We start from the raw sequence: 26045 nt of genomic DNA, 5'->3' as shown, positions 1-26045 counted from the left end.
TGCATGGTATTGGTGAGACTGCATCTGGAGTGTTGTGTACAGAATTGGTCTCCTTATTTAAGAAAAGATGTAAATGCATTTGAAGCAGTTCAGGGAAGGTTTACGAGACTAATACCAGCATTGGGTGGGCTGACTTATGAGGAAAGGTTAGAGAGGTTGAGTTTGTTTCTATTCGAGTTTAGAAGAGTAAGAGGTGACTTGATCAAAACTTTTAAGTCCTGAGGAGTATTGACAGGATGGATGTGAAGCGAATGTTTCCCGTTGTCGGAGAATCTAGAATTGGGGTCACTGTTTAAAAATAATGGGTTGCTCACTTAAGATAGAGATAATAATTTTTTTCTCTCAGAGGGCAATGAGTTGCTGGAACTCCCTTCCTGAAAAGGCTATGGAAGCAGAGTCTTTGAATATTTTGAAGGCAGAATGGGATAGATTCTTGATTAACAAAGGAATGAAAGGTTGTTGTTAGGCAGGTTTGAGGGGATGAAGTTACAATAAGATCAGCCATGATGGTATTGAAAAACAAGCAGGCTCAAGGGGCTGAGTGGCCTACTCCTGCTCCTAATTCATGGTGGCGATTCTCCCAAAAAAATTCTAATTATCAAAATGGAGTAAATCCCACTGTTTTTTTCAGCGTGAGTTTCAAAATGAATCTCCCACACTCTGTGCACTGCAGAGAGCCCTAGCGTGAATCACACTGAAAATCAGTGGGGGGGCCTATTCCCACAGGAGAGGCCGGCACATAGTGCTGAGCGGCCCACTGCACATGCGCCGATCTGTCAGCGCTGAGATCGGTTTATGCACAGCAGCCCCGCCATGCTGGCCTCCCGATTGCTGGCCAGCCCCCATGATCCTGCATCATTGCCCCTCCAACCCCCCATGACCCAGTCGCTGGTCTTCCGGACATATCCGAGCCAGGTCCGATCCCCACTCTCCCCAACCCGTAGTCCTGATCGCTGGATACCAACCCCCTCTACCCCCCAGACCGGCAGCCCTGACCCCGCCCAGTCCTGACCCCCCCCCCTCCCCCCCCGGCAGGCCTAACTACTATTACCCCCAACCTTGATGGCCAGCTCCGGTCACTGGCCTCCCTCCCTCTGTCACTGATCCCAGTGTAGAGTGGCAGCAGGACCCCTCACCCCCACCAATCTCCCCAGCGGTCTTGTTGCCTATAGGCCCCATACTCATAAGGACCAGGCCCCTTGACACTGCCCTTGGGCAAGTCCGGGTGCCTAGGCTGGCACTGCCAGTCTGGCAATGCCCAGAGGGCACTCCCTTCACCCCCGACCTCCTGGAGGGCCTCGATGGCCCTACTTCACTCCAGCGGGGTCGGGCCCCAGCTCCCCATAAATGGGAAGCTATACTAAACCCTGCTGGAGTGAACCACTCCTGGCGGGGGGAGGGAGGGAGAGGCTAGCGGGCCATAAGTCTTCAGTCCCAGGCCCGCTAATAAGATGGGAATTATATCATAATGGGAATTAACATTATGCAGCTCTACGCCCATTTCTGACACGGAGCTGACGGCGCAGGAAATCCGGTGCTCAGAGACTTGCAAAGGCCATGGCGCCCAGCGGGAAACCCACATAATGGCCTCCACTTGAGTTTCCAGGCCCGCTGAACTATTTTTGCTGGGAGAATCGTCCCTCCTTATGTTTGTATGTAACTATCAAACATATCTGACATGTGGCAGATGACATTGAAAGCAGAAAAGTGTGAAGTGACTCATTTTGTCAGGAAGAACTGGGACAGGCAAATTAAATTAAAAGACCCAATTTTAAAGAGGGCAAAGGAGCAGAGGGATCTGGGGAATATATGTATACAAATCATTGAAGGTGAGATGGCAGGTTGAGAGTGTGGTTAAACAAACTGCATGGATACTGGGCTTTATAAATAGAGGAGACTGCTGAGTAAAATAAGGGCCCATGGTATTCGAGGCAAGGTACTAACATGGATTGACGATTGGCTGTCAGACAGAAGGCAGAGAGTTGGGATAAAAGGTTCTTTCTCAGAATGGCAACCGGTGACAAGTGGTGTCCCGCAGGGTTCAGTGTTGGGGCCACAGCTGTTCTCTTTATATATTAACGATCTAGATGACGGGACTGGGAGCATTCTGGCCAAGTTTGCCGATGATACAAAGATAGGTGGAGGGGCAGGTAGTATTGAGGAGGTGGGGAGGCTGCAGAAAGATTTAGACAGTTTAGGAGAGTGGTCCAAGAAGTGGCTGATGAAATTCAACGTGGGCAAGTGCGAGGTCGTACACTTTGGAAAAAAGAATAGAGGCATGGACTATTTTCTAAACGGTGACAAAATTCATAATGCTAAAGTGCAAAGGGACTTGGGAGTCCTAGTCCAGGATTCTCTAAAGGTAAACTTGCAGGTTGAGTCCGTAATTAGGAAAGCAAATGTAATGTTGTCATTTATCTCAAGAGGCTTGGAATACAAAAGCAGGGATGTACTTCTGAGGCTTTATAAAGCACTGGTTAGGCCCCATTTGGAGTACTGTGAGCAATTTTGGGCCCCACACCTCAGGAAGGACATACTGGCACTGGAGCGGGTCCAGCGGAGATTCACACGGATGATCCCAGGAATGGTAGGCCTGACATACGATGAACGTCTGAGGATCGTGGGATTATATTCATTGGAGTTTAGGAGGTTGAGGGGAGATCTGATAGAAACTTACAAGATAATGAACGGCTTAGATAGGATGGACGTAGGGAAGTTGTTTCCATTAACAGGGGAGACTAGGACGCGGGGGCACAGCCTTAGAATAAAAGGGAGTCACTTTAGAACAGAGATGAGGAGAAATTTCTTCAGCCAGAGAGTGGTGGGTCTGTGGAATTCATTGCCACAGAGGGCTGTGGAGGCCGAGACGTTGAGCGTCTTCAAGACAGAAATTGATAAATTCTTGATTTCTCGAGGAATTAAGGGCTATGGGGAGAGAGCGGGTAAATGGAGTTGAAATCAACCATGATTGAATGGTGGAGTGGACTCGATGGGCCGAATGGCCTTACTTCCGCTCCTATGTCTTATGGTCTTATGGTCTCTTATAGGATTAGAGTACAAAAACATGGAGGATATGATAAACATTCATAAAATCTGGTTCAGCCTCAAATGGAGTATTAAGTCCAATTCTGGACACCACACTTTGAAAATGTTATGAAAGCATGAGAGAGCGTCCAGAAAAGTTTCACGAGAATGATTACAGAGATGATGAACTTCAGTTAGTAGACAGATTGGAGATACTATAACTGTTCTTCTTCAAGAAGAGATGGTTGAAAGGACATTTGATAGAGGAATTCAAAATGATGAGGGGCCTACAGATAGGTGAAAGAACTCAGAACCAGAGGATACCAATTCAAAGTGATTGGCAAAAGATACAAACATTTTTGCTGAAAAGAGACATGTTGCTGAAGTTTCAAAATAACCAAATTTTAAAAATAATCAGTCGCACTCGTTAGATGGCTTATATATGCTTACTAGATATGACATATATTCATAGACAGGGAGCTATTTTCTGCAAACAAAAGGAATTTATTCAAGCCTTGTGCATTTTTTGAATTACCTGGAAGCATGGGGACCTTTAGTTCTCCATTACTTTCTCCATAGCAACACCTCAGCCAATCAGGATTGACTTGCCAATCAATCAGCACCTTTTCCTGTGGTATAAATTTTTGAAGTATTTTTAAGGTTTTCTATTTATTAGTGTCACAAGTAGGCTTACAGTAACACTGCAATGAAGTTACTGTGAAAATCCCCTAGTCGCCACACTCCGGTGCCTGTTCGGGTACAAAGGGAGAATTTAGCATGGCCAATGCACCTAACCAGCATGTCTTTTGGACTGTGGGAGGAACCCGGAGCACCCGGAGGAAACCCATGCAGACATGGGGAGAACGTGCAGACTCCACACAGACAGTGACCCGAGCCGGGAATCGAACCTGGGTCTCTGCACTGTGAGGCAGCAGTGCTAACCACTGTGCTACCATGTTGGCATTCTTGCATTTGTCCTGATGAGTGCAAGTCGAAAAGCTTTGCCAACATGTCTCTCTTTTCAGCAACATTCAATTATAGTATCGGGATAGAAAACAATTACAAACTTCACAGACCTTTGTGCCAGGAATTCCAGGTGAGCCATTTTTTCCACTTTCACCTTGATGTCCCTATGATGTAAAAAAAAGTTATTGCAATTGTTTTATTATGTACACTTAAGGGCTGGAATTCTCCAGCGGTTCACGCCAGCGAGATTCTTTGGTCCCGCTGGCAATGCACCCCTGCATGAGGGTTTCCCACTGGAGTGGGGTGACATCATTGGGAATTCCCATTGACAGCAGTGGGACCAGAGAATCCCACCGCTCGCAAACAACGCACCACCTCCTGCCGACAGGAAACATGCGGCTGGGAGACCGGAGAATCTCACCCAATGATTATAAATTTCAACATCAAATATTAGTTCATTTAAACTTACAGGAGATCCACGTAATCCAGGATAACCATGAGAACCTTTGTCACCTTTTATACCCTTGTGCAAAAAAAAATTAAACTTAGTTTTTAAATATTTAATTTTATATATATGTAAAGTAATAGATTGAAAATTTTTTACTTGTAAAATTTTGAATGATTTCACATCTACCTTTTTACCCTCAAAGCCACGTAGGCCTGGTTCCCCTTTGAAACCTTTAGAACCCTGAAATTCAAATAAAATGTATAGTAATCAAACATCACATGCCAAAATTAGTCCTCGACAGTAAAAATTATAAGATCATTCAGCAGGATTTGTCCCTTTGTAGAGCATCATTAAATAGGCTTCTTTAGGTCGGCTGTGCATGTATTTATTTGACCAAAGCTTCTAATAGAGAAAAACTTTACTTTGGCTGGGGGTTTAAGATTAGCGGACGTAGCCTTGAGGTTTGAGCTGGATCTCTCCAGAGTGAAATTAGGAAACACTTCTACACACAAATGGTTTTTACCATATACAAGGTATACTGGAGCAACTCACCCAGGGTTCTTTGACAGCAACTCCAAAGCCATCAGAATTCTACCAGCCAGTAGGACGAGGACAGCAGACACACGGGGACACCATCACTTCTAAGTTCCTCTCCATTCTGATTTGGGATAATATTTCCATTCTTTCACTGTTGCTGGATCAAAATCCTGCAACTCCCTCCCTAACAACACTGTATCATATGGACTGCAGTGATTCAAGAAAGCAGCTCACCACTGTAGCACAGTGGTTAGCACTGCTACCGCACAGCACTGTCTGTGTGGAGTTTGCACATTCTCCCCATGTCGGTGTGGGTTTCCTCCGGGTGCTCCAGTTTCCTCCCACAGTCCAAAGATGTGTGGATTAGGTTGGTTGAGCATTCTAAATTGCCTTTTAATGTTAGGGGGATTAGCAAGGTAAATATGTGGGGTTACTAGGATGGGTGTGGGTGGGATTGTGGTTGGTGCAGGCTTGATGAGCCGAATGGCCTCCTTCTGCACTGTAGAGATTCTCTGATTCTACCAGCTTCTCAAGGTAATTAGGAATGGACACTAAATGCTGACCTTGCCAGCAATTTCCAAATCCCAAGAATGAATAAAAAATGAAAAACAATCTGGGGGAATGTTGGGTCCATAGAGTTAATTTGAGGATCAGCCATGATTTCAATGAATGGTGGTACAGGTTTGAAAGGTTAAATGGCCTACTCCTATCCCTTTGTTCCTACTGAGACACTTTTGGGATTGGACTTGCCCTTCACAGAGCAGTTTCCTCCAAATGACATTCAAGATGGAGGGGCATTGACTGGTTAGTAGGTGAGGAGGGGGCAGTAATTGGTGAACAAAGATCATTTTGAACTGTTGTTTGATCTGAAACCTGAGACTTCACGGGTGAGATGCCAATCCTTGGGATTCTCTAGCCCACAGCACTGTGGATGCTCAGTAATTGAGGCCACAAGGCCAAAACCGATAGACTCTAAGAACCTAAGGGAATTCAGAAATATGGGGATCGGGTGGGAAGGTAAAACAGAGGTTTAAAATCGGCCATGATCATATTGAACGGCAGAATAGGCTCAAGTCGACATAAGCCTTACTTCTATTCCTATTTCTTAAGGTATTCATCTCTGACAATAATAGAAAGTATATTTCATTATCAGACCAAGCATCAATTTCTGAAGCCTATAATCTTGGTTTTGCCTGAATCAGACCAGACCCAAGAGGCATATATATGAAGTTATATATGATCATTTATGTTTCCATTGTTCAATATAACGTTTTGTAACACTACAGATGTAAACATATTAAGTTAGTAACCTCCAACATGAAAGGATTACGAAATGTTCTCCATTACCTTAGGGCCTTGTGGACCAGGTAGTCCTTGAAATCCTGGAACTCCTCGTTCACCCTGACACAATTAAAATATGATTTCACAAAATAAACTTAATCCTTTTAATTAAATCAAATAAACTGAATGACTTCGTAATTTACAGTGTGATTACAGATTAATTCAGTATTTTGTCTATTTCACACAGTAAACTACGTACACGAGCAGCACACTCTGACACCTGTTCGGGTACACTGAGGGAGAATTTAGCACGGCCAATGCACCTAACCAGCACATCTTCCGGACTGTGGGAGGAAACCGGAGCATCCGGAGGAAACCCACGCAGACACGGGAAGAACGTGCAGACTCCGCACAGGCAGTGACCCAAGCCAGGAATCGAACCTGGGTCCCAAGCGCAGTGAGGCAGCAGTGCTAACTACTGTACCTCCGTGCTGCCCCCAAAGATGGGCAATAAAACAAGTTGTGAGGAGGATACAAAGAGCTTGCAAAGATAAGTAGATAGGTTAAATGAATAATGTGGGGAAATATGATGTTGTCCACTTTGACATTAAGAATAGGAAAACAGAACATTATTCAAAGGCAGATCGACTAAAGAATTGTGGCCGTACAGAGGAATTTGGGTGTCCTTGCACATGGGTTGCAAATAGTTAGCATGCAGGTACAGCAAGTAATTAGGAAGGCAAATGAACAGGCCTTTATTGCAATAGGAATGAAGTCTAAAAGTATGGATGTTTTGCTATAGCGTAACAGGGAATCAGTGAAACTGCATGTGGAGCACTGTACAGTTTTGGGGTCTCCTGACTTAAAGAGGGATACACTTGCATTAGAAGCAGTTCAGAGAAGGTTCACGAGGCTGATTCCTGGCATGAAAAAGTTGCCTTATAAGGAAATGATGGTAAGTTGGGCCTATACTCATTTGAAGGGTCTGATGTAGAAATCCCACCTGCTGTCAGCAGTATGTCAATAGGTTTATTAATAAGCTACCTGATACTAATTATCCCTGAGCCCACTGAAGTTTAGTGGTGGCCCAGAGATTAAATGGGTGTCTGACAGCTTTCCTCTGCCTCTCAAAGGACATTCAGCAAACCATGGTGGTTCACCACCAGCTTCACAAGGGTACTTAGGGACAGGCAACAAATGCTGGACTTGCCATTGATGTCCACATCCCATGAAAGATTTAAAAATGATTTATCAGAAGCCTGGGTGGAGGGCAGGGGGGCGGCGGCGGAAGAGCCCCTCATTCACAGGCACTCAGTGTCTGATCGGGAAGTGGGGTGAGGCCTTCGACCTCCTTTCCCCTCCCCCATTCCCAGCAGCCACTGCTCCTGGTGGCATTGATGGCAAAGGAGAACTGCTGGCCTGATTTGCAGGCAGGATTTCCATCCACAGGGCCCCAGATCCCAAGGGTGGCTTGCCATTGCCTAGTTGGGTGCCTGATCAGCACTTAATTGCGTTGGACTTTCCCCATGGAAATGGTGCAGGACTCCCATTAATACTCCAATTGGCAGGAACAACATTCTGGCCTGCAAGCTTGAATCATAATGATATCTGTGTATTACTGATTCAAATTAGAATATACAATAGAATAGGAAGCTGCTTCTATTAGTATTCATATGTAGATTTGATAATAATTTAATGCTTTTCTTCCCAAAGATTCAGCAAGGAATAATTAAACAGCTGAAAATGTAACTGAAAGTTTCTTGGTTTGTGGTGTGAAAGTTACATTGAAAAGTCATGAATTCAATTACAATGAACAAAGTTCAACTAAGTGTGATAATTATTACTGTAAAATGTGAAACATTTACTCTACAATTGCATGCATTTTTCAATAATTCAATAATTCTGTGCAATGATAAGTCGTAATATGATGTACGTTCTTTTTACATTTCTCCAGTTCCACATCAATCACTCTTGAAATGTTAAAGCCAAGACCTGTTTGGCTAAATCATTGTCCAAATATTGAAAGAGGAATGATAAAGAGATTGAATTAGGGAAAGGCTTGGAAAATACAACCAGCTTGAAAAAGCGCTTAACACAGAATATTATTTAATCATCATAGGGAAACATTTAAAACATGAGCAAATTTTCTGTAACATTATTTAAGAGGATACAGATTATCTGGGCTGTTTTAACTAATGGCACACTTCCAGCAAGCACTCAAATTAGGAAACTCAAGGCTCAGCTGAAATTGGGCCTCAGATATCACTGCAATGTTACTGGAAAACTGCAGGTACCCGATGCCATGCCTCGGCATTGATTCTGGATCATGAGCACAGAAACAACCTTTTCATTACCACCTAACCATCCTCCCTCAGCTGATGGATCAGTATTCTTCTATGCTGAACACCACATAGAGGAAGGACTAAGGTTTGCAAGGACATAGAATGTATTTTGATGGCAAGACTTCAAGGTCCATTATTGTAGTACCAGAACTGATCAAGCTGGCAGAGCCCTTAAGGATGTTGCTACCTGATTGAGTGAGAGATTCAACATGGATGACCTTGTCCTCAGCAATCTGTTTGTCACTGATGCATCTGTCCGCAATGCTATTGATCTCACTGGAGAATGGACCGATGATTGGGTTGTGGGGGCAGAAGGGGCTAATGATCGGGTTGTGGGTAGAGAAGTGCTAATTTCAATTGGGGATCAGGAGGGGGGGGGCCCTGAAACCTCCATGGTGGGTTGGGGGGCGGTTTACTCAGGTTCTGATCGCGGTGTCCTTTAAGAAGGCGCCTCGATCTCTGAGCAGCAGAGTTTTGCGGGTGTTTTGAGACCCCGCCTCCCTGCGTGATGGCATGAAACAAGTCCCCTTGATTTATTTTGGCACAGTGTTGGAAGATCTGGAGAGAAAAACAGCCAGTTTTTCTGGAGGGAAACACACCGTTTTTTTGCTGGAAACAACACTGCCATTTTTTGGGAAAATTCTGCCTGAGGTACCAATCTGGTGAACCGATATCACAGGACTGTGTGTAAAAATAAAAACTTGCAATTGTTGGTACCTTTCATGACTACAAGATGATCTATAGTGCTTAACAGTCATTCAAGTATTTTTTGAAGTGTAGACACCATTGTAATGTAGGAAGTGTAGCCAATTTTCACACTCCAAAAACCCACCAACAGGAATGCGATAATGGCCAGATAATCTGCTTTTGTGATGTTTATTAAGGACTAAATATTGATCAAGGTACCAGTGATATTTCTTCCACTTTTCTTCAAAATAATGTCATGGGATCTTTTATGTCCGATCGAGAGGTAAGACATGACCTCAGTTTACCATCTCACTTGAAACCTCCAAAAGTGCAGTGCTGCACTGGAAAGGTCAGCCACACTTTTGTGCTCAAGTCCTGGAGTGACAGTCAGAGGTGAGAGTGCTATCAACTGAGTCACAGCTGCCACTATTAAATAAAGGAAGCCTTCATTCCTGGGTTGGCTTGAAACACCAACTTTTCAGTTAATAGTGGAAGTAGCAGGTTATCAACATGGCTAAGTGATCCCACAACAATGAATAAAATCATAGCTCTACAGTTCTGCTACATCCAGACACAGATGCTGGTGGACAATTAAACACACAGCTAGTAAAGATGAAGTTAAAGGGGATAGGTGGAAAATCCTCCTTCAATACTCCAGGTTTGGCAACAATCTCAGGAGAGAAAGAGGAGAAAAGGAAAAAACATCCAGAACATTCACACTCCAGACAGGCTGCTTATGAACACATCATCCAGTTCCATGAATGAAACTTCAGATCCTCATGGTACAACACTTCCTCACAGTACTTGCCCTCTGTTACAAAACCTGAAAATGTTCTGTTGACCATAACCCTGCAAAATACAGCACCACAGAACAGCCATTTCATACCAACTTTATCCAGTAATAGTCCAAAATTCCATACAATACTTGATTAAACACCACTGTGAAATCCTTTGCTTGGCCTACTGCTCTGATGCAGTTAAATCGAGGACTGCAGCATGGCTGGTGGAAGGCTGCTTGCCTTCAGTGAGTGAGATGACACCTTTGGATACCTTTGGACATCTCTGGGCATTTAAGGCCTAGCTGTGGACTGAACCATCTTGGTATGGGCAGCAGTAATCTGAGCTGGGCAATAGAGCACTGGGAGCGGTGGGAGAAAACTCCTGTCATCCTGAGAGAAGACAGCAGGTTCATGTTCCATGAAGCCACTTCCACTCCCCAGGGGCAACGCCTCAGTAATCCTAGCAATCTATTGGAGCATAGATTGCTGCACTGGCATCTGCAGGTATGATAGCAGAAGTTTGAATATGCAAGGCATCAAGATGAATTTGTGTCACAACAAGCTGAGATTCATGACATCAGTCTAAGCCTCCATTGCAGCATTCAGATTCAAGTTTGTGCTGCAATTGAAGTTGAAATATCAGCTAACAGACGCATCATGGTTGGGTCTGTTAATATTTTAATCGAGTTGGCCACCACCTTAATGTAGAAAGGATGGGTTCCAAGCTCTGCATGAAGCCCTGTGCCAAATTGGAACTGGACTTCTCCATGCTCCTGAACAGTGACAACAAGCTAGCTGATTCCACTGTACCTTAAGTGAAAAGACACTTAGAATTGCAAGAATTTTATATATATAAAATCAATGCTAACTATCAAGAAATAATGAGACCACAGGATGAGTTAAATTGGGTGATAGCAAATTGGCAGCTTATTTTACATCTCTCCCGATTTTTATTTCCAGAGATGAAACTGCTATCATCACACAAATACAAGATCTACTTGGTGCATGCAAATTATTATTCTTTACATTTGTTTCTTGCTTTAGAGAAAGAGTTCAAATGTAATACGCTGATTCCTACCGAAACACCAGCCCTCCCTTGCTCGCCGTTGTATCCATGAAATCCACGCAATCCCTGTAAAAGGTAATCATGAAAATTAACAAAGAAAGCAATTGTAAAGTGAATGTCAACTGAACAATACAATTCACTAAAGCATTGTTCATACTTGAATGCCTTGGGGTCCTGGTATGCCTGGGCTTCCCGGCAATCCTGGCGTTCCCTGTAAAATAATATTAACACTTTTAACACCATAATGAAAATTCAGCAAAATCTATCAATCTAGGTATGGCACTTCACTTAAATACAACAAGTACAGTTTAATTTAGACTTGAGACAGTTTCAATGAGCTAGGAAAGAAGTACAACATTAGGGAGGATAAACTTCAGCATCAGCTTGGCTCAGTAAGTGTCACTATTGCTTTTGAGCCCCTTCCTGCTGACCTGGATGCTGAAGGCTGCCCTGCGGAGGAGCTCACCCTCTACCACCCTCCTGAGTGCCTTACAGAGCTTGGCTGCAAAAGCCAATTTTACAAGCTTGGAGAGAGGAAACCTCCATTCTGAAGCTGTTCCAGTACAGCTGCAACACTGGCAACTAACTGACAATATGGAAAATTGTCTGAATATGTCCCATCCAGAAAAAGAACAGGAGAAATCCAATCTGGCCAATTATTGCCCCATCAATTTAATCTCAATCTGCAGCAAAGTGATGGAAGGTGATGTTGACAATGCTATCAAGCGGCACTTACTCAGCAATAACCTTACTGATATTCAGTTTGGGTTTTGCCAGGGTCACTCAGCTCTAAACCGTATTACCAGCTTATTCGAAAGATGGGCAAATGAGCTGACTTCCAGAGGTGGAGTGAGAGTGACTTCCTTTGACATAAAGTTTGACCAAGTGTGGCATCAAGGAGCTTGAACAAAATTGGAGTCAATGGAAATCCAGGGAAAACTCACCGCTAGTTGGAGTCATACCTTGCACAAAGTAGGATGAGTTGTGATTGTTGGAGGTCAATAATCACAGTCCCCTGGAACTACAATTTAAAAGTACTTAATTGGCTGTTAAATGATTTGGGATATCATGAAAGGTGCTGTATAAATGTAGGTTTTGTATTTCATTCATTACACCTGCATGCAGTAGACAGAGTGACTGTAGAAATGATGAAATTGAGACCCAATGCTGAAGGATAATTAACCACAGAGCAATCAGTTGATGCTAAGGAAGTGGATTCAAATAAATCAGCACACTTAAAAAATAATTCAGCTCTGTAGCTAATACAACTGTACCATTCTGATCTCTCTGACACCAATCCACTGTCATACATTTGTTTTGTACACTGTGAATTAACAGCTTATCCACAGGTTCCATATGATTTGTATTAAATAAATGCACTAAAAAAAAATTCAAATTGTTGTTTGAGATATGAGAGAAACAGACAAATTAAGTGGAAAGTAAGAAGCTCCAACAACAAAGAAAATAATGTGACAGCAAAATCCCGAGAGAAATCATTTTTGGAAGCACTTAAGCCATTGGATTAGGTTCTCATAAAGACCCTTAAATGGTACAAGCCCTTCATGCCATTTCTCTGGGATTTCAATGGATTTGTTTGTCAAGGTTACAATGGATGATCAGAATCCTCAACCCCAGAGAAATTTTAGTGCCACAGTGTAACCACCTTCTGCTAGATTTTAAACAGGATAATGCAGGGTGAGGTGAACCTAGGGTGGAGTACAGATTTGTAAAACCTTTCTTTAAGCAATCTCTTCATGAGAAATGGAGATTCCATCCCTTCACCCCCACCCACCCCCTCCCCCCCAAGGAACACACACAGCACCAATTGTTTCTAAAATTGCAGGGACTTCACTAGTCATTTTTGAATAGAGAACACTCTCTTGACAGTTGCTGCACTACTGCTGCTGACCTTTGGGCAGTTCCATCGTTTTTTGGTGGGCTATTCATAAAAAAAATCAGAATCCTGAAGTTCCCCAAAGGTCGGATCTGACACTGACAGACCGTAAGTAAATAATCAGAGCATGCAGCCTGATACTACTGAAGCTTTTAAGCCAGCCTTTAAGGTCTGAAGCTCCTGCTAGACAACCTGAGAACTCAGTTTAAAACTCCAAGTGCGGGACCCCTCTAGCCCACGGATCCTGGTGTTTGGCACCATCTGTATCCCTTCCTATCCTGGGCCCTGCTGTCCATTAACATGAACTTCAACCTTAGCTAACAGACTTTTCAGAAAGACTAACAAATTCTTCGGGATCCAAAGATATTCCCCATCCACTACAGTTACCTCTTCAAAAATTCAATCAGATTCTACCCTATCTGTTCCCTTTGATGTTTTGAATACTTCAAACAAATCAACTTGATCTTCTAAATTGCAGGAATATAATCCTAGTGTGTTCAATATACAAAAACAAATACAGTAGATGCTGGGAATCTGAAATAGAAATAAAAAATGCTGTAAATTCTCAGTACGTCTGACAGCACCTGTGGTGAGGAAACAGAAGGCTAGATTTTCTCTGCAGGGATGGGAAACGGAAATTGGGACCATCTCTAGGGAGGAGCTGTGTAGGGGGGAAGGAAATTGGGGAGCTCTGCAGAGAGGGTGGTTGATCGGTGGGGGCGGCGTTCGGGGGGAAGGTTGACTAGTCGGGGCGGTGATGGGGGGGCGGGAGGGGGGGGACGGTCAGTCGGGGTGGTGATCAGGAGGGGGTTGATGTCTGGGGCAACGATTGGGGGTGGGGGAGGTCGATGTCCGTGGAGAGGGTGGGGGGGGCAGTATACTGGGATATTGGAGTGCCTGCACAATGGTGCCCCTGGAGCTCAGCAGCCAGCTTCACAGGCAAGCTGAGGCTCGCCCACACCCGTTCTGGCGAGAATCGCATGACGTCTCGCATAGAGTCTCGTAAATTCCGTTAACTATCTCGCTGAAAAAAATATGTTCTCGCCTGTTCGACACTTAGAACTTTTTTGAGAAAATTCCACCCAAAGGGTCAAAAGTTGAAGCATTAACTTGTCTGTTATCTTTGCCGATTGTCTCCAGCATTTCCTACTTTTGCTTCCAACAAGTAAATTTTTTTTGCTGATAGGGGGAAAATACAATAGAGAGGAAGAGCTGAATATATGGGGGCAAGTCATAATGGTCAAAGAAAAAATCTAAATGATGGTGACAGGGACTGGCCATGTGATACTTCATTACTTTTCCTACTACTTGGAGGTCAAGGTTCTGAGGCAGGCAGCAACGGTTTGTAGTTATAAAAGTTGGCATCATACATTTTTGTAAGCTATTGAAACTTAATTGTAGCACAAATGTCAGGCAAAACAATCTCCAACAAGAGAGAATCTAACTATGAAGATGACATTAAAGAACAGAGAACTTGTACAGATGGAGACACTGAGTAGCCAAGGAAACAACATCCGTTACATTGTTCTCCCAGACAGCTTACCTTTGGACATGCTGCACATTGATGTGGAGCCCAAAGTCAAATCAAAAAAGAGGGAAGCAGATGTGAGGAGGAGGCCCTCCCACCTGATCATGGTGCCGAGGAGGTGATCACTGGGTGCTAAGCCCAAAAATGGACTGGCCTGGAGTACAGGAAGAGACAGAATGATTTGCTGTGCTTCCTAAGCTAAGTGAACCATCTATCCATTATTATCTCACACTTGAAAGAGTATTGGACAGTAAGGATTAAAATGGACAGCAATTTCACATATGACTTGCAGATGGGACATCAGTACACAATGAGTGCCAACCACTTTAAGCTCTCCATCTCATAATAGTTACTGCACAAACAGACTCTTCTTCACTTACTGGGGAAGGATCAGCAGCTACAACAGGCATGCATGCCTGTTGTAGCTGCTGATCCTTCCTCAGTAGGTGAATAAGAGAACAGACTCTTTCACCCAATGGCCTCACATTCAATTCTTCTGAGCTTTTGCGGAGTAAGGTATTGTATAACAAAAGAGAGTGGGCAAGGACCTGGGAGGTTGGGTGGGGGGGGGGGGGGGGGGGGGGGTGGGTGGGGGGGGTGGGGGGGGGGCGGAGAGGTGGGGGGGGGGGGAGCAATTTGGCACTCTGGAAATTGGTCCCCTCAGTAACATTGAGGAATAGGCCACAGAAGGCAAGATAGGTCCAACAACGCAGTGAGGATGCATACAGTAACCCTTTACAATATGCGGCCACTGACTGTGAGTAATTTTTAATATACTAGGCTGCTTAGTCAATCACTAATTCTCTCTTTTCTCTATTCCAGGAAGCAGTAAGAAAAAGGGGAGGACATCATGAAAGGGATGTCATAGCCCCAGCCCAACTCTGAGGCAGAAGTCTTAGTACCTCAGAGGAAGTATCATCACTGCATTCACCTGCACCCTCCACCAGTACAGATACAGGCACCCAATGGGTCCTAGTTCTAGCAGGCCTGGGTTCGCAATCTGGTGATGACTTCATAAACATGGGACCAAGGCTGGAGGAGGCAGTGACAGTTGAGGATCGCTGGAGACCAGGGGATACTAAGACTTCTGGTCAGATGATGAGCCTCTAGACTTGACCCTAACAGATCTCTTGGAGGTGCAGAGACAGGCAAGGGAACATAGGCAGAGTTACCAGAAGCCATCTGCAGACTGAACTGAAGGCTGGAGGAGTATGTCCATGTTTTATCTACAATCATGGCTTTGGCCTTTCAGCACACCAAAGTCTCCAAGGGTAGGGTGGCAGCCACTTTGGAGCCCCAGGTCCAACTGTTGCTGCAAATTTCGCTCGAACCTGCACTCCATCATTGTAGCCATGAGTGCATTTCAGCAATGGCAAGGCTAAAGGAGGATGCGGCATTTCGATCTCCCTCCAGGTGTCCCTTCTCCTCAAGGAGTCAGGGAGGGGCCATCAGTCGCCCACAAGTAGGAGGAGCATCAGCAAAGCAACCTGGGAGCATTCACCCAGGAGATTCTAAGGATGTCCTGCCACTTCACCTCCCGTCTGTTCAACTGCAGCAGGTCAGGCCAAAGCGAGTGGATCTAAGCAGGAGACCCTGAGCAGGCTGGGGCCTACAAAACCCTGGGCCATCAGAAAATGTCCACCAAAGTAATTTCAGTTTATAGGGCATAGCAATCAGCAGGCTGCCTCCACTGCGGACGTGGAGATTGCACCTAAATGTAGTAGTAGGGTTAGAAAAATGAGAGAGTATTGAAAGCACACTGGTGGCAAGTCTTATGGAATCCATTTTTCTTTTTTTTTCAAAGTTTCGCGGTCAGTTAAGGCTCCACAATGTTGGCCCCCCAATGGAGTCCTTCCAGGAAACTCAAATGGTTCAGTTCTTCTAATTGTCCCCAGACTGAGCAGTCTATAATGGCAAATGTACAACATCAGCCAATTCACATCATTTGCGACTGTGCTGCCTGACCAGTACGCCTGTAGACTAATTATCTCTGATAACTATTCTTTAGCATTCTGGAGAAATGCTCATCGAAGTTATTGCACTTATTGTTGCTGTTGCAATGTCAGTTATTTTGATGGCAAGAGTAGTCATGGCAACTTAAATCAAATTCATCTGTCCAAAATGTCATTTCAAATGATTTTTCAGCTGTGAGAAACTGTTTTCGGTCACTGTAATGGTAGCAATTGAAACCTATAAGGACAAAGAACAAAGAACAGTACAACACAGAATAGCCCCTTCGGCCCATCAAGCCTGCGCCAATCACATTGTCCTATCTAGACCAACCGCCTGTAACCCTCTATTCCCCACCTGTTTATGTGTCAATCCAGATAAGTCTTAAATGTCGCTAACATGTCTGCCTCAACCACCTCACTTGACAGTGCATTCCAGGCCTTCTGTGTAAAAAACTTCCCCCACACATCTCTACTGAACCTTTCCACTATAACGTTGAACCCCCTTGTGATTGTCATTTCTGCCCTGGGAAAAAGCTGCCAACTGTTCACCATATCTATGCCCCTTATAATTTTATAAACTTCTATCAGGTCACCCCTCAGCCTCTGTCTTTCCAGGGAGAACAATCCCAGTTTATTCAATCTCTCCTCATAGCTAATAGCTAGTACCAGACAACATCCTGGTAAACTTTTTCTGTGCTCCCTTCAAAGCCTCCACGTCCTTCTGGTAGTATGGCGACCAGAGTTGGACACAGTATTCCAAATGTGGCCTAATCAACGTGTTATATAACTGTAACATAATTTGCCAACTTTTATCATCGATGCCCCGGCCGATGAAGGCAAGCATGCCATATGCTTTCTTTACCATCTTTTCCACCTGTGCTGCCACTTTTAAAGATCTGTGGACCTGCACTCCCAGATCTCTCTGTGGGTCTATGCTCCAAATGTTTCTGCCATTTATTTTATATCTCCCACCTGAATTGACCTGCTAAAATGCATCGCCTTGCTTATTTGATAGTGGCTAATCTGGTTGTGGTCTCAATTTCACATTGCCGTTCATTCCCCCATAATGATCATAAGCTTCCACACGAGCCGGGAGGAAGATGTAGTGTGCATGTTTAATGCTGAATGTCTTTCCTTGGCGAATTGTCATTCTCAGTGAACATGATGCTGAACTAGGCAAGTAAGGATATAACTCGCACCTTAAACTTGACCGCAAGAGGGGTTCAAATGTGTGACTTAAGAAGTGTTCGTCTTGCTGAAGCTGATTCCTGAGTTCAAATTATTTTTATTTGAACCTGCATGCCTCCTTAGCAAGCGTTTCAGTAAGTCCTTGGGTAAAGGCATAGCACTCTTCTCAAATAGGAAAGTGTTGCATGACTGGACTTTCAGCGTCTAAGGAGAGAGAGACAGGAATGGATGTGTGCTGTACCATTTCGAGGATTGTGATGTTCTCAATGTGATGCAAAGCCAACTCTCTAAGGCCCCTGCAGGGTCCATGGAGGAAACAATGCTCCCTTGGCTGTATGTCCAAAATGAGTGCTCAAGGTCTCGCCCTATTGTAAAGGTCATCTAGGACTGAGACTAAGACTTCTGATGACTCACGGTCCCAAGTAGTTGGACCTCAACAAACCATAAACCTGGTGAGGCACTCGCAGTGAGGACACTGCAAACAAACTTTGAAATTTAACTGCATGATCAAGGTGTTAATACTTCTGGTTTTATGATGTCCAAATGGCAATTAGCTGGCATTAGCAAGATAATGCTTTATCAATCTGCTTTGAGGAGTCCTGCCGATGGGACATGTGGTGCTCTCATGCTGTTGCTCCCTGTTGAGCCAACTATCTGGTTATGCTAAACGAATGATCTGTGGTCAACCCACCTTATTAAGCAGGAGTCAGGGTGACAGGGGTGCATCTCTGGGTAATTTTGAGTTCAAGCCATTTATAAGCTGACGTGCATACTGACTTATTGAGGACATGGATTAGGGAACTATCCTATGTAAAGTTGCCCAAGGTCATGGGAGTAGGGAGCGCTGTTCAGGTTCTACAGCAGCCATATGTTGCCAAATCTACTCATTTAACTATAGTTTAACGCTTTCCAATGATGAACCCAACATCAGGACAGATATTGAGTACTGATATTTCCCCAATCCTTAAGAAAGCATGGAATTTAAGAGAGGCATGCTGTTGACAAAAGTCAACAGCATGTAAAAGCAAGAGAATCAAACAATTGTGAGAATGCGTTGGCACATTACTCATCTTGGAATCTTGTAGCTATCAATTGTCAAAGGTATATCTGATGCATTGTACACATTTCATGTGGCTCACTGACATCATGCCCCTCGTTAAATCCATTCCATTTAACATCTTCTTTGTCAGAGGAGACTTCTTGTTCAGGAAAGGCATTTCCCCCCTTTGCAATGCTAGGTTGTGCAGGACACAACAAACAATGATCATCCTGGACACTTTGTGGTGAGTATTGCAGAGCCCCACCTGAGCAGTCCAAACATCAGAAACGCATTTTCAGGACACTTATTGTCTGCTCTCTCTGGGGCGGCATGATAGCACAGTGGTTAGCACTGCTGCTTCACGGCGCCAGAGACCAGGTTCAATTCCCGGCTTGGGTCACTGTCTGTACGTTCTCCCTGTTTCTGTGTGGATTCACCCGGGTGCTCCGGTTTCCTCCCACAGTCTGAAAGACATGCTGGTTAGGTGCATTGGCCATGCTAAATTCTCCCTCAGTGTACCCGAACAGGCACCGGATTGTGGCGACTAGGGGATTTTCACAGTAGCTTCATTGCAGTGTTAATGTATGCCAACTTCTGACACTAATAAATAAACTTTAACTTAGCTTAAAACTAAAGAATCTGGGGATTGTTCTCCTTAAGGCAGAGAAGGTTAAGCAGAGAATTACCAGAAGTCTTCAAAATAAAGATGGGTTTTGACAGAATAGATAGGGAAAAACTGTTGCCAATGGAGGAGGTTTGATGACCAGGCGGCAGAGATTTAAGTTGATTGGCAGTAAGTTGCTATGATTTGGAATACACTGCATGAAAAGACGGAGCAATCACATTCAGTGGTTAATTTCAAAAGACAATTGGACATTTTAAAAGGAAAGATTTGCAGGGCCATGGGGAAAGACCAAAGGACTGGTATTAATTGGATAGCTCTTTCACTGCACCAGCACAGGCCTGATGGGTCTAATGCCTTTTGCGCTGTATGAATCTATGAACTACTTTCCTTCACAATTCATTTGAAAAATAATACCAATAAAGTGCAAAGTGAGTAGGCAGACATTTCATAAATCTCACCCTGACACTAACAAAATATTATGTCTGTTTCTAACTCAACACAAATGTAGAAAATAAATGAAGAACTGGTGGCAGTAATAAAATAGGGTAATGGAGAAAATCACAGGCCAGCACAGCCAGGGATAAAATAACATAGCAAAGTTGGAACAAGAAGAATAAACTAACAAAACCAAAAAAACCAGAAACACATGTAAGAACAGAAAGAGGAAAAGCAGATAAAAATGAGCAGCATTAACAGAGAGGGCCCAGAGAGAACCAGCAGATAAAAAGATAGGGTCAGAACTTTGTACAAAATGATAGTAAAACAGGAATATTTCACAGCATTAAAGCTTGTACATATGTGACTTGAAGGGACAACTGGAACATTGAAGAACTCACAAAGAACAGTCATAGATTTGTTGGGGAAGTACTCTGCTCTAGTGGCAAGCAAAGTGAAAAATCCTGGTTCAATGAGGAGTGCAGAGGGTATGCCAAGCGCAGCGCCAGGCATACCTAAAAATGTCTGAAGCTACAACACTATTATTGCATGCTAAACAGCAGAATTAGCATAGCAATCAACAGAGTTACGCAATCCCAGAACCAACAGAGCAGATCTAAGCTCTGCAGTCCTGCAACATTCAGCTGTGAATTTTTTTTTAATACTTTTCCAATTCAATCAAATCAAATCCAATTCAGAGTCTCAACAAGTTGAGACATTTCAGATCCAGGCTGACAAGACAGGGCGAGTGACCAAACCACCCTGTCCTGGGCCTGATCTACATGAGCCAAGCTGATTGGAGAAGGGGGAGGTTCCTCCTCCAAGACTTGAGCTCATTTGCATCTTAGCCAAAAGGCCGAGATGCCGCTTTAAAAAATTGCTTCATATGAAACATATGAAGCCTCAGTGTAACCTAATGACCTCAACCAAGTGTGGCCGACCATGGGCTGCCGACCACTTGATCTTAGCCAAAAGGCCGAGAAGCGATTGGTGGTGGACAATTAAACAACGAACTGGAGGAGGAGGCTCCACAAATTTCCCATCCTCAATAATGGGGGAGCTCAGCACATCAAGGTAAAAGACAAGGCTGAAACTTTTACAACCATCTTCAGCCAGAAGTGCTTCGTGGATGATCCACTTTGTCTTTTTCTTGAGGTCCCCAGGTTCACAGACGCCAATTTCAGCCAATTCACTTTACTCCACGTGATATCAAGATCTGGCTGAAGGCACTGGATATTGCATAAGCTATGAACCCTGACAACATCCAAACATAAGTACCAAAGACTTATGCTCCACAACTAGCAATGTCCCTTTCGAATCTGTTCCAGTACAGCTACAACACAGACATGTACCCAACAATGTGGAATATCCAGCTATGTTCTGTCCAAAAAAAGAACAGGACAAACCCGTTCCAATGAATTACCATCCTGTCAGACTCCTCTCAATCATCATCAAAGTGATTGAAGATGTCATCGACAGTACTATCTAGCAGCATTTACACAGCAATAACCTGTTCACTGATGTTTAGTTTGATTGCATCAGGCCCACTTGACTCCTGGCCTCATTAAAACCTTGATCCAAACATGGAAAAAATAGCTGAACTCAAGTGGCTTTCATTGACATGAAGGCATCATTTGACCAAGTGTGGCATCAAGGGGCCTTGGCAAAATTGAAGTCAATGGGAATTAGGAGAAAAACTCTCCAGTGATGGAAGTCATATCGAGCAACATAATGACCCATGTGCTGGAAAAGTCTGAAAGAGGGTTAGTTGATTTTCTGATTATGACATTATTCAAAAACTGCCAGGAGGAATCATATGCTGTAAGTGCTGCAACAGCTGCTTTCTCACGAGCTCTGGTGCCACTCATCTTTTAATCCTTTTATTTATCCTGATGCACAACCAATAATTGTCTAATCCTAGAGTCTATACTCCGTGCTATTTTCCTGGAAGATCCTGGTTAAATATGGGTGATAGGGAACTGAGTTAAGTCAAGAAAATCCTTGTGTGTTCAAGGCAGTTGGAGACAGCCAGCTTGGGGCCTTGTTCACAGTGGCAGTTTAGCTGGTGAGCTGTTGCAGACATGGAGGTGATGGCTGACATTGTGAGTAAAGTTGTGGATGATGGTCTCAGATCACTGGCACAAATCATTGGTGCTCATGTTCATGAACTGCAAGGTACCAAAAGAAAATGAATGAAATGGAGGAGGAATCCTGCCAGTTGCGACGGCAGTTTCCTTGGTGTAGGCTCGCCTTCAGACCTTGGAAATCCTGTTACATGGTATGTCGGATATCCTGGCTAATTTGGGGAGAAGGGGCTGGAGAAGGAGTGCCAGTACGCCCAATCTACCGAGGGGAGTGGGGATAAATTCGAGCTGCATTTGAGAACTGACTGGCATGTTTTTGTAATCTCGATTTGAATGCTGACTGTTTTGTGGCCAAATGGGCCACCTAAGATGGTAGTTTGCAAGAGCACGCTGGGATAATTGGACAAACACTGAAACAGACAGGCTGCAGCCTCAAAATAAATTGGACAGAGATAAACGCTGCAGCTGCAGGAGCTGGAATACACAGGATATAGGCCACCTCCTGGACAAGGGACACTTCCTGGTCCCACTGGGTTGTTTACCAGACATAGCGGCGCCTTAACCCCCTATTTGGGAGGGAGGTATGTGACCTACGTACCTCTAGCACCTACAGGCATGGCCGTCGGGAACCACCCAGAGATCGGTGTGGCAGCACCTGATTGGACCTTATCGATCAGGGTGATCAAGTCCTGATCGATTGATTGGCAATGACCAAAAAGGGAACGAAAACCAATGAGGTATGTGGGTGCTGCACAACAGAAGAATCTCTCTCTCTCTTAACTAACGAACGAGTGACAACAACGGTGACCATCACCAGCAACAACCAGCACAAGGAGAGCCACCACACCCAAGAAGGAAGGAAGATCAGAACTAGAGTATCAGACCAGATCAAAGGACTACGCAGAGGACTACGGAGACCAACACGCGGATAAAGGCCAATATCTGCCAGGGTTCTTGCCAGTCACGCAAAAGTTAAGTCAGGGTCTGAGTATTGGACTTGTACTTTAGTATTCTGTAAGATAACTTATTGATGATTAGGTGGGTGATTAATAATTGTGTGTAAATAAATATTATTGTACTAACAAGAAGTCTATTCGCAATTCTTTGTCCACCGTATAAGGGTAAAAACAGACTGTGCGGTAGGCGCAGCAACAGTCTCATGTTCAAAGAGACGTACTATATCCGATCTGGGGTTGGTCGATCGCTGGTCTTACGTTGTCTTGATCTCAGTGTTCATTGAGGGGGCTGGAGGCAGCCAGATGCGGTTGGACATTGCCAGCTGCTGAGGCCTACGTCTTTATCGGAGCTTCTGGGCGATAACGCAACAGAGATGCAGAGGCTTCAGTGAAACTATGGATGGATCCTTGCCCAGCAAGATTTTGGCCTTTTAAAGTTCTGTGGATGGCTATATTATCCTGCAGTGCATCATTAATCCCAAACGAATCCCCTTGTGATTATAATCCTGTTTTTGTGATGTTGCCGGCAGGATTCTCCGGTTCTGCCAGCAGCTCACCCCTGCCGGCATGGGGAGATGTCAATGGGAATTCCTATTGACAGTGGCGGGATCAGAGAATCCCGCTGCTAGTAAACAATACATCACCTCCCGCTGGCGGGAAACACGTGGCTAGGAGGCCGGAGAATCTTGCCCATTGTCTTTTATCCTGACAAGGGTATTTGATATATGTGCACTGAGGATATTCTGTTAACCTTTGAAAGCCAGGGATGTCCATTCATTTATAATGGAATTCATCCACTGGCATGCTCTAGCAGTGGAACGAGGAGACCTTAGTTTAAAGTGCAATATTGTTTACTTTTAATCTTGGTCTTTTTGTATGGAACCAAACTCTTGGGGTGTAGTGTTGGTAATACAGAGTTATTTTTGTCATAGAAAAGAACATGTAAAGCTGAATGTTAGAATTGCAGAAACCCTTGCATAAGGTAGTTTAAAATGTGATGCGGTTAATGGTTTTGTTACTGTGGGGGTCAGTTCTAATTTGCCTGTTGAAGGAGTGGATGTATTTTTGGGAGTATTGCTGTCTCCAGTGGTTTTAGAAAAGACTGAAGACGTTGCAGAAACTGAAGGGCTGAGTGACTTTAAAAAAAATTACTTTGTAAGCCGGTTAGATATTCTGTCTATTGATGTGTTTAAAGAGTCAGTGGACGGGATTTTATGGTCTCGCTCTTCCTGAGATCAACGGACCTTCCCATTGTCTACCCCTCGCCTGTTCCGATTCCCGTGGCGGGTAGGGCGGTAGAATTCCGACGAGAAACTCAGTCTACTAGTTTAAAAAAGACATTGGAGAAAATAAGGAAGAAAAGTTAATGACAGTTGAAGAAATTTTACAACAGGCTGAATTAAAATGCAGAGAGAGTACGTGCCAAGATGTGGCAAAGCCGATAGAGACAGTATTCAAAGCTAATGACAAGACAAGGGGAATACATGCTTTGATGGAAAATGGAAAACTTGCATCTAGTGTTCCCCTCACCTGGGAACTTCTGAGAGGGATTCTCAGTGCATCTCTGAGATATTCTCAAATCCAGCTCTGGGGAACCAGGAAGTTACAGGTTATAGTGAATTGATTAAAAAGGACAATCAAACTCTCTTAGCTGAACATCAAAATAACCTGAATGAGCTTCTTAAAGCAGCTAAAGAGGACGTTTCTTGGCAGAAAAATGATCCTGCATTTAAACAAGATCAGGTGAATTCACTTGTCCTTCATAGGGATAGATAGGAGGTTCTGTGGCAGCAAAAGAGACTCACGGATGGTATGTTGCCTACCGGATGCCAAGGTCCATGACGTCTCAGACCGTGTCTTCCGGATTCTTAAGGGGGAGGGGAAACAGTCACAAGTCGTGGTACACATTGGTACCAACGACATAGGTAAGAGAAGGGACGGGGATTTAAAGCAGGAATTTCGGGAGCTGGGCTGGAAGCTGAGAGCCAAGACAAAACATGTGGTCATCTCTGGTACGTTGCCGGTGCCACGTGATAGCGAGTTGAGGAACAGGGAGAGAGTGCAGTTAAACATGTGGTTGCAGGGATGGTGTAGGAGGGAGGGTTTCAGATACGTGGATAATTGGAACACATTCTGGGGAAGGTGGGACCTGTACAAACAGGACGGGGTGCACCTGAACCAGAGGGGCACCAATATCCTGGGAGGGAAATTTGATATGGCTCTTCAAGGGGGTTTAAACTAATTTGTCAGGGGAGTGGGAAAAAGAGTTGTAGTCCAGAAGTCAGTGAGGGTGGTGAAGTATTGGGGAAGGTATCAGGGTCAAGGGTGGGTACCGGTAGACAGGAAGGTGGGTTGAAGTGTGTCTACTTCAATGCAAGGAGCATCCGGAACAAAGTAGATGAACTTGGGGCGTGGATTGGTAGTTGGGACTACGATGTTGTGGCCATTACGGAGACGTGGGTAGAACAAGGACAGGAATGTTTGTTGGACGTTCCGGGGTATAGATGTTTCAGTAAGTGTAGGGAAGCTGGTAAAAGAGGTGGAGGAGTAGCATTGTTAATCAAGGATAGTTTAATGGCTGCGGAAAGGCACTTCAAGGGGGATCTGCACACTGAGGTAATATGGGCTGAGGTTAGCAATAGGAAAGGAGCGGTCACGTTGTTAGGAGTTTTCTATAGGCCCCCAAATAGTAATAGAGATGTGGAGGAAGAAATTGCTAAGCAGATTATGGATATGTGTGGGGGTCACAGGGTAGTTGTCATGGGGGAACTTTAACTTTCCAAATATTGACTGGAACCTTTGTAGGTCAAATAGTTCGGATGGGGCAATTTTTGTGCAGTGTGTGCAGGAGGGTTTCCTGACACAATATGTGGATAGGCCGACAAGAGGTGAGGCCACATTGGATTTGGTACTGGGAAATGAACCGGGCCAAGTGTTAGATTTGGTTGTGGGAGAGCACTTTGGAGATAGTGACCACAATTTGGTGTCTTTTGTTATTGCAATGGAGAGGGATAGGGCCGTACGGCAGGGCAAGGTTTACAATTGGGGGAGAGGTAATTATGATGCGATCAGGCAAGAATTAGGGGGCATAAGATGGGAACAGAAACTGTCAGGGAAAGGCACTAATGAAAAGTGGAACTTTTTCAAGGAACAAATACTGGGTGTCCTTGATAGGGATTCAGGCAGGGAGGAAATGGCCGAGTGAGGGAACCAT

At 44.3% G+C, this 26045-nt stretch overlaps 1 protein-coding gene across 1 annotated transcript in view; it reads right to left on the bottom strand.

Moving 5' to 3' along the window:
- Positions 1-26045, bottom strand: part of LOC144493806 (uncharacterized) — a 229650-nt gene that overhangs the window by 108303 nt on the left and 95302 nt on the right. The window contains exons 10-15 of the mRNA XM_078213330.1: positions 11288-11341; positions 11143-11196; positions 6323-6376; positions 4625-4678; positions 4460-4513; positions 4101-4154 (exon numbers count right to left, since the gene is read on the bottom strand). Coding sequence (XP_078069456.1) covers positions 4101-4154; positions 4460-4513; positions 4625-4678; positions 6323-6376; positions 11143-11196; positions 11288-11341 — 324 coding nt within the window. The remainder of the gene's footprint in view (positions 1-4100; positions 4155-4459; positions 4514-4624; positions 4679-6322; positions 6377-11142; positions 11197-11287; positions 11342-26045) is intronic.

Source organism: Mustelus asterias, chromosome 5 (genome assembly GCF_964213995.1).
Source record: "Mustelus asterias chromosome 5, sMusAst1.hap1.1, whole genome shotgun sequence".
In the NCBI taxonomy this organism is placed as follows: Eukaryota; Metazoa; Chordata; class Chondrichthyes; order Carcharhiniformes; family Triakidae; genus Mustelus; species Mustelus asterias.
This window is presented reverse-complemented; position numbering and strand designations above follow the sequence as displayed.